Source organism: Papaver somniferum, chromosome 9, assembly GCF_003573695.1.
Source record: "Papaver somniferum cultivar HN1 chromosome 9, ASM357369v1, whole genome shotgun sequence".
Taxonomy (NCBI): domain Eukaryota; kingdom Viridiplantae; phylum Streptophyta; class Magnoliopsida; order Ranunculales; family Papaveraceae; genus Papaver; species Papaver somniferum.
The window spans coordinates 387,317-396,824 of record NC_039366.1 but is presented as its reverse complement, the minus strand read 5'-3'; the positions used below and the strand labels follow the sequence as shown (position 1 = coordinate 396,824).

General features: G+C 35.6%; 2 protein-coding genes across 2 annotated transcripts; one reads left to right on the top strand and one right to left on the bottom strand.

The window, feature by feature from the left end:
- Positions 1-1,091: 1,091 nt before the first annotated feature.
- On the top strand, positions 1,092-4,428 carry LOC113308185 (protein SAWADEE HOMEODOMAIN HOMOLOG 2-like). Its single transcript, XM_026556663.1, has 9 exons — positions 1,092-1,253; positions 2,243-2,328; positions 2,437-2,482; positions 2,557-2,677; positions 2,986-3,052; positions 3,164-3,215; positions 3,326-3,469; positions 3,540-3,659; positions 3,903-4,428. The coding sequence occupies exons 1-9, from the start codon at positions 1,197-1,199 to the stop codon at positions 4,074-4,076; spliced, it is 867 nt and encodes a 288-aa protein (XP_026412448.1). The 5' UTR covers positions 1,092-1,196; the 3' UTR covers positions 4,077-4,428.
- A 3,104-nt stretch (positions 4,429-7,532) lies between these two features.
- On the bottom strand, positions 7,533-7,880 carry LOC113309861 (thionin-like protein 2). Its single transcript, XM_026558379.1, has one exon. It carries the CDS (start codon positions 7,878-7,880, stop codon positions 7,533-7,535), a length of 348 nt encoding a protein of 115 aa, XP_026414164.1.
- Between the last annotated feature and the right edge of the window lie 1,628 nt (positions 7,881-9,508).

Sequence of the window (9,508 nt, the reverse complement as noted above, 5' to 3'; positions counted from 1 at the left end):
ACTCTACCCATAATACAAAAAAAGAAAGAAAAAAATAGTGTAACCAAACTGTTTTATTTTTCCCACTATGTTGAGTTATGATTTAACTGAACTTTGCCTACTCTGTTCGGTTGGTTCGCAAAAATTTCTAAAACTATATAGTAACCGAACTCTACCTATATTACAAAAAGAAAAAGAAAAAAAAATCCAATGTAACCGAACTGTGCTATTTTGCATACTATGTTGAGTTTCAATTTAATCGAACTTATCCCACTATGTTCGGTTTGTTCGCAAAAAATCTTAACAGACCGAACTCTTCACTAATTGCATACATGTGGAGTTCGGTTAGATATGTTGTTGGGATAAAGTTTGCGAACCAACCGAACATTACTCTGTAAATCCTATAAACAAAGTTCGGTAACATGTCTGTTAACCGAACGACTAAAAACCTCCACTAAAGAGCGAGTTCGGTAACCTGCGTGTTTGGAAAAAGTAACCAAACTACACTTTCAGATGAGTTCGGTAACCTGTTCTTCACATAAGGTAACCGAACAACCCCAAATCTACTCTAAAAATTTACTGTTTTTTGAAAGTTTGGAACAATTCTACCAACATTATCTAAGTTTGAAGCATACCTGGGTATCCAAATACTCTTCCTCCGGTTGTGGTTGGTAAAATCCATCGTTTTTCATGTTTTTCTTCTTCATCTTCTCTAACTTTACTCTCTCAATAATTCTACTTCTTTTAAAAAAAAACCATTTGATTTTTTAATCTCACTAATTATCTTTAACTTAATCATTTTACTAATCATTACACTAACTAATCATTATCCAAAATTAATCAGGAGGATAATTTAGATATTAATATAAATATCTAGATAAGGGATGACCTAGATTTACTTCTAATGTCTTACCCAAAATAAAACCATGATCCCCACAAAAAAACCATGGTCCTCAAAAAAACGGTTCTAAAAAAAAGTGATTGCATCAGGAATTTTGACTTGCAAACAAAGCGGAAGTCCAGAATTAAGGCCCAAGCCCAGGAAGATACAGACCCGGCTAATGACACACTAACCCACAGCCCCCAGCTCCACTGCAAATTGTGTCTCTTTTTCTCTTTTGGGGGCGACAAGTCAACTGCGATCTCTCTGTTACTCCCCTCCGTCCGTCATTTGGTTTCTGTTTGAAATTTCAAGAGGGAAATCTCGACAAAGGAGAATGGGAAGACCTCCAAACGTCGGACCTGGACCATCCTTCCGATTTACAGCCAACGAGGTATACAATTTCTAATTTAGAATTCCGAATCAAATTGTTCCAAATCATGGGGAGTTATTTTTAGGGTTTTTAGAGATCAGATTGCTTTAGTGTTTGTCTGTTTTTTATGTATGTGTGGATTAGGTCAAGATATAAATTATGCTCATCAGTATCCGATTACTCACCAATGGCGACGAGAATCAAGTTTATTAAGCTGAGGCTTTAGGGTTCAATTTACTTATGTATGTTTTCTTGATCATCTATTTAAGTTATTGGATTTCTAGTGGTCGCCTATATAATCAATTGCAGACATCAGTCGTGCAAACCCACTTAAACCCTTGTTCTGAGGGTTCAAAATTGTACTTTACTTCTCAGCCTTCAATTGTCCCTTTAACGGGATCTAACTAGACTCAACTTGCCACAATCTTTGGTGTGACAGTGCAATAATAGGGAAGTGTCTTCTTAGAACTAACTTACTTGATGGGGATCTGTGTATGATTTCCTTTTTTTTTACCATTATCCACAGGTGCTATCAATTCTGGATTGTGCAGTTCTGTTATTTTAATGTGTGCTTTATCTCTTCAAGCATTTCATGTTATAGTCTTTGTTTCCTTGTGTGTAAACTTAGAGGATACTAGTCTCAATGTAGTTCGACTTTCTGTAGTTTCTCTCCTTGTTAACATGATTTAGCATTTAGGTGGTCCCGGCCAAACTTTTCTCTACTTTATGCCACTATCTGTACATTATACTGTGAGTTTCATCAATTGACTCTAGTTTAACAATTGGAAGAATCAGTAATGCACATACAGTTCGATTTGGCAAGCTCTAACACAAAATCTGTTCTTATTTTGGCCAATTCGTTCCATATTGGAACCATGATCAAGTGTCAAGGTCATTACAATGTTATCATTTAGTCGATTATAAGTCTCAGACAGGTAATTTATTGCTCATACTTATTAGTCTCTACTCTAGTCTTAATCATAGTGTTCGATGTTGTCTAATTCTTTAAGGTAGCGGAGATGGAGGCTTGTTTCCAAAAAGCTAATTTTGTAGTACCAAGCATGGAAGTTATTTGCTCTATTGCCGAGAAGTTTTGGTTTGTATCTAGAGGGGGGCCTCAATCTATTAAATTATCAGATTATCTAGTTTTGCTTCACCAACAGAAATCTACAAAAGATATTAATATGTTGTGTTTGGTTTGTAGTGCATCAGCAGAGCGATCAGGAAAGATGATTGTGCAGCAGAAGCAGGTAGCTAAAATTATGCTTGTCACACTCATGCATTATTTTTTTAAAGTATCTTATAATTTTTAGTTCGGTTACAGGTGCTGAATTGGTTCCAAAACAGGAAACATGCACAAAAAACAAAAACAATGAAGCCTCATGAGAACTTGAGCGATTCAGTCTCACTAAGGAACGTGCCTCATATGATGCCTGTTCCTTCAGGTAGTTCCGATAAATATGCGGTGTTAGTTTTATTTTGTCACGCTTCTGTCTTTCAAGGAGAACCGTTCTGTATTAATATACTTTTTTGGGGCAAGCATGATGCATTCTTGACATATATGTGGTAGTTAACTGTCTCGACATTCTATCATATGTTTGTTATGTATAATAAAGACGTTTGTTTCTCTGTTGGTTCTGATGATAACGCGAATGCCACTTTATTGATTTAATAAGTATCACAGAAGTAATTTTTGTATGCATCTATATTTTGCATATCTAGAGTCTACTCCTAATGGCTCCACATAATGCAGGAAGAAGTACTTCAGATAGTAATGTTTTAATGGAGTTTGAAGGCAGATCATCTAGGGATGGTGCATGGTTAGTGCTTTTAGGCCATTAAGCTATTACATTTGTGAAATCAAATCGCTGATACTGGTGTCCGGCCAGTATTTTTCTTGTTTGTGTAACTTTATTCTCTCTAATTCTTAGGTATGATGTGGCAACTTTTATCTCTCATAGGATGTTTGAAACAGGTGATCCGGTAATCCTCCTAACACTCAACAAGTACCTTCTGGATTGTTTAATATTTAGTTGGTGTCAATAATATATAGAGAATGTCTGAACTTTCATCACTCTCTATTTTTTTTTCAGGAAGTTCGAGTCCGATTTGGAGGATTTGGGGCAGAAGATGATGAGTGGATTAATGTGCGCCAGCATGTGAGACAACGATCTCTCCCATGTGAAGCATCGGAATGTGTTGCAGTGCTTGCTGGAGATCTGATACTTTGCTTTCAGGTGGTATCTCATATCTAAGTTTAGTAACAAATAATACAGTTAGGTAATGCTCACTTTGGAAGCTTTTCAGGAAGGTAAAGATCAGGCTCTCTACTATGATGCACATGTTCTTGATGCGCAAAGACGGAGACATGATGCACGAGGATGTCGATGTAGGTTTCTTGTGCGTTATGATCATGATCAGGCTGAGGTTAAAACCCTTCTTCTAACGACATCTTCTTCTTCTTTTTAAAAAAATAAATATTCTTTCCTGTTATCCTAGAATACATATCCTTGTGAGTTATGGGTCCAAAAAGAAGTTTCTCATCAGAAGTACTAAAACAGTAAAACTCCTCCAGCAGATATGATATTTTCAGAGAAGTAATGTTTCTTATTTTAGAGTATATCTAGTAATTTGTGTACTCTAGCTCACCACGTTTTTTTTAATGTTTAGGAGATTGTGCCATTGAGGAAGGTGTGCCGCCGACCAGAAACTAATTACAGATTGAGATTACTCCATAGCTCAAGGGAGTCTGTGGGAGTGGACCCAAAGAGGGAAGTTGGGGACATAAAAGTTGAAACAGGTATTAATAACAGCAGTGGAAATCTCCGTAACCAAACGACTTGAGCTGTAACGGCGCAGCGACCACCATTTACCAATTTCTAGCAACAGTGAGAATGATAAAACGGAATTGGCCACCATTAGTGCAACATGGTTACCACTTCTGGCGATGGCGATAATGGTAAAATGGGGGTAGAAGAATGTATAAAGATGTGATTTTCTGGTTACACTATTGTTAGGTAAAGTAATCTTTTCAGGAGAAGTTATACTGCATTTGAAATGGTGTTATTATGTGTGTAGAATTTTTTTTATTCTCACCCAAAGTTAACATTGACCAAAATGCTTGTATATTTCATTATTGATGGTCTGACCTGTAGCCAAACCGGCTATGCTGGTCTAGGTCAGCATTCAGAGTTCACTGGACTCTTTTTTTTTTTTGGTCGATAAAGATGTGAATAATGCTAAGACGCTATTTCAAAATGCTCACCACCTTGACAGCTACAAACTAAGTAGCTAGACAAAAGGCAGGAAAAATTACCATCCAGCCCATTTTATTGCACTGGTTTTGCTTTGGGCTTTTTTTGTGGTAAGACTGCCAAATCTAATATAATCCAAGTGTAGTGTTTCATGCTTCTAAACCAGATGCTTTTAACGGACGCCTCTCACGCGCAAGTTGACAACCAGATGACTTACCAGAAGGCGGAAGATGAGCGAGAACATATTTGCAATGCAATCATGTATATGTGCATTAACAGTGTAAATTTTAAGGACCCATAAAACCAACAGATCCCTGAGAGGTGTTTTTGTCAAGGCATTTCGTGATCTCACAACCAGTGACGGAGTCAGGAAGTTGGGAGGGGGGCTAACTTTTTTTTTTTGGTCCATTTAACACCAAGGCAACAAAATCTTTCCTCTTTGCCCTTGATAATAAACGTTTTAACTTGTAAAAAAGAGTAAGTGGCTTATGAGCCCAGGAATGTAACACTTTTCTTCCCCTTGAACTTTGAACTTTCCCTCTTGGCATCTCCTTACTCTGCAAATGAAATCACATACTCCCTCCGTCCTAGTTTACTTGCCAAAATAGGATTTTGCAAAAACTTGAAACAAATTCAAATTACTTCCACATACATCATCAATCTTTCAAAATACTTGTTTAATATACTAGTTTTTGTATCCTAGTTTTTATTTCTTTCTTGATAATTAAATAATTTTAGTACACTTTTGTTAAAAAAAAATCAATTTTGACAAGTAAACTAGGACGGAGAGAGTATATTTTTGGAAGGTGGATGGATATTTGTTGGGTTTTGGTGGACTAACTTAATCAAACTTGTGGGCTAACTTAATCGGCCTGGTGGACAAATTATCGAGTTTTATTTTCCTAACGGTAACGGGGAAATTTACTAACATGTTCAGATTTTATGAGAAAAAGGGGTGGTGGTGGCACCACCCTTTGGTTCCGCCACTGCTCACAACAAAGTTTGCAGTGAAAGAGAGATAATCTTACCTGTTGAAGTCAATTTTTTTTTCAACAAAATCAGAGTTAAAGTAAAGAAAGTTACACCCCGTACTGTATCTCGTCTTATATTCAAGACGATATCCCTGTTCTTTAGTTTTCTGTCTTTTGTTTTTTTGTTTTCCTTGTAGAAGAAAAAAGAAAAAAAGACGTGTGATTGTTTCAAAAGGATCCACAAATATTAAGAAAAGGAGATTTAGATCTAATGCTAATAACCATTGTAAAAATAAAATAAATATTGCAAAGATAACTCATCAGGAAAATAATCATTTTATTGCAGAGGTTTTGCTGATCAATATATATTAAGTAATCGATCAATCACAAACCAACTTATTCAACTAGACTAATTTAATTTAGTGCACGCATTTTTTTCCACAATGTAAATTGTAACAATCTTCTACTTGTTGTGCACCTAGATTTTGAGGAGTGTTTTCGTTATAACAATTCTTGACTAGACAACCAAGCTTGCAGTACTTATCAGCAGAGGTAACCTTATTACTCAAAGAAGCCGCATCGGTTTGACAATCAAGCCAACAAGTATAAGGACAAAAAGATTTATCTTTTCCAGCTTGACATAGTTCCATGCATTTACCATAACACCGCCTCTCGTAATCATCATGCGAAATACTCTTCCCTGTGGATACTCCCAATGCTAATATTACCATCACAAAAAGCATCTTCAAATTCTTCCTTTCCATTCTGTCTTTTGATCAGAATCTATATAGCTTATCTCTCTCTCTCTCGCTTTGTTTCTCTTGAATTTTTTTTGATGAGATGACTACGCGTTCAGTGGATATTTATACACTGAAATGAACCCATGCAATGAATGAAAATATCTCTTGGGATCTTTGATAAATTAGTATTTCATGGGAATGAAGTAAAGATTTGGTCGATTACAATGTAATTATAGTATATGTAATCAATCAATTATCAATTTGCTGATATTCTCAATTTACTTCCCTATATAAAATCTCCATTTCCTCACAATTGCTAATTTATGACGTCACACAGTACAGAAAATTGATTCACTTGCATTTTAAATATCCTAAGAGATATTATATTTGCCTTAATAATTAAGAAAATAAAAAATATTACCCCATCTCAGCTAAAATACAGAAAATAAAAAATATATTCATTTTTTTTTTTATTTTTGTCTAAAAATAAAAAATCGAAAAATATCCCATTTTTTAAATGTGGGAATATTTAGAAAATACAGTAAATGTGTTACGCATGCCCATGCAAATCATAATCTTTTAAAAATGCTAACACCAATTTATTATTTTTGGTAGGGAGAAATAAAAATATAAGAGCAGCAAAACAAGAACAATGAAACTGCTTCAAAAAAACAAACAAACAATGGAACTAGCCATTAAAGGCTTCAGACAGACATGTAACAGTAGATGGGTGGGGGGGGGGGGGGGGGGGGGGGGGGGATTCGAGAAGATGTCCACATGGCTTGGACATTATACTTAACAGTATACCAAAGCAAGGTTATCAGCCAACACCAATTTAACACTTTCCTAAATAAATAACATAAGATATCCCGAGTTTATACTATCATGAAATGACTGAAATTTGAAGGGCTAAATTTGTTTTTCGTGTCCAGAATATTGATGAGTTTGATACCAACACTGTGTACTCTGTGTCGGTCACCCAGGCGCGAACGAAAACCGATTGATTCGGATCCTGTTTCGGGTTTTAAAATCGGAATCATCAACAATTTAGATATCCAAGGAGTATCCCAGATTGGACCCAATGGGTTAGGGTACCCAATTATTCATCCTTTTATTAGTTAAGGATTATTAATGCAGCTAAACCATCGCACTGACAAATATTATGAAACGGAAATTCAAATCTAATGCTAATTAATAATTAGGCCATTGCAAAATGAGATAAATATTGCAAAGACAACTCAACAGGAAAAGAACAATTTTATTGTAGAGGCTTTGCTGATCAATATTAAGTAATCGGCCAACTTATTCAACTATACTAATTTAATTTCTTTCCACTTACTGCATGCATTTGTTTCCACAGTGTAGATAATAGCAATCTTCTACTTCTTGTGCACCAAGATTTCGAGGAGTGTTTTTGTTAAAACAATTCTGGACTGCACAACCAAACTTGCAGTAGTTACCAGCAGCGGTAACCTCATTATTGAAAGAAGCCGGATCGAATTTACAATCTTTCCAACAAGTAAAAGGACAAAGAATTGCTAGTTTTCTGGCTTGACATAGTGCCATGCATTTATCATGACACCGCTTGTAGTAATCATCATGATCCGGAAGACTCTGCCCTGTGAATACTCCCAATGCTAATATTACCATCACAAAAAGCATCTTCAAATTCTTCCCTTCCATTTTGTCTTTTGTCACTAACTCAGAGTCTATATAGCTTATCTGTATGACTGGTTTTGTTTCTCTTGAATTTTTTGATGGGATGATGGCTAATTTATACATGGAAATAAACCCATGCAATAAATCAAAATATCTCTTGGGATCTTTTATAAATGGCTAGTATTTAATGGGGATGTTGTTTTATGCCGGTAAACAGAGAATCTTGACAGATTTGATAGATTACAATGTAATTAAGGCAAATATAATCACTAATTCTAAATTGCATAAAGAGCATTCTCATGAATGGTGATGGAATCCTAACTTCCTAATGGACCAAAAAGGGAATTGGAGTATTAGTTACTCTCAAACACACTTAGGTTCTGTTTGGGAGCTTTGGAAATGAGATAACATATTCTAGAAGGTTTGACCTAAATACCATTCACAATTTACCTAAGTAACACCCATGGCCTAAAAACACAAAATTGTAGACCTTTTCTAGAGTAGGTAATGAAAACCCACCTTCTTCGCCAGTTACTACCATGATCAATGCACTAATATACAATATCATAGCCGATTACGATAACCACCGTCACCACCACCACCGCTCTTCATAATACAGGTATAAAGCTTTTAAATTAATTATACTAGTTATATCTGAAAACCCTAATCTTTGTTCCTACAAATCTTATTTTTATGGAATTTACATAAGAGTTTTTCAAAATCAAAATCATGATTTAGATTAAATTGAAAATGTATCTCTATTAAGATTAAAACCTAATCGATCAACATAAAAAATAAAGACCTGATTTATCTCAAGGACTAAAACGGGAACTACAATTTAAGATTAAAACTGCATCCTTGAAACTGTCTGTGTTTAAATTTATTTTTTTGAACGGACACCTACGTCAGAAACCAGCAAAGCATGTATAAACATCATGGAACCAATTATAAAGGGCCCCGGTGGTTTCAAAGCCTTCTATGGGCATTACATCAACTTCCTTACCACTGGCAACTTAGTGGTTATCATCTTCAAGAGGTACCGCGGAGGAGTGGGAAGACCGCAAGGATTCCCTATCTGCATTGGTGGCAAGTTAATCAAAAATTAGATCTTAATAATGTTAAGATCTTGATGCATATGTAAATTAAAAGAGGCGGAAATGGTGGTAGCCACGGCTATTGGTAAATAGGTGGAGAAGAAGGTGAGTTTTTATTACCCACTTTAAATCAGGTATAAAATCATTTTAATTTTTTATTATGGGTGGAATTTAGGAGAATTGTGGGTGGTATTTAGGTGAAACCTTCTAGGATAGTTTGTCTTAAATTAATTTATAACCATCCATCTTTATTCATCTAACGGCCACCTATTTTGATGAGGTGGCACCAGTTTAACTTGGAAAAACGTATACGGCTCGAATCAAGCCAAGCCGATAACAGTCTAACGAAGGAGACATCTACGAGTCTACGACATCTCTTCTGCCCATGTTTTGTTCTTCCATTATTATTTGTTCATCTTCTTCGTTTGAGTCCGCTCTTGCTTCTTGGTGGAAAAAAATCCCTTCACGTCTAAATGCAACTATTTTTATAGGCGGTGCTTCTTTTTCCGGTTCGTTTTCTTACCTATTGCATTTTTTATACTTCTGCATCCAAAATTG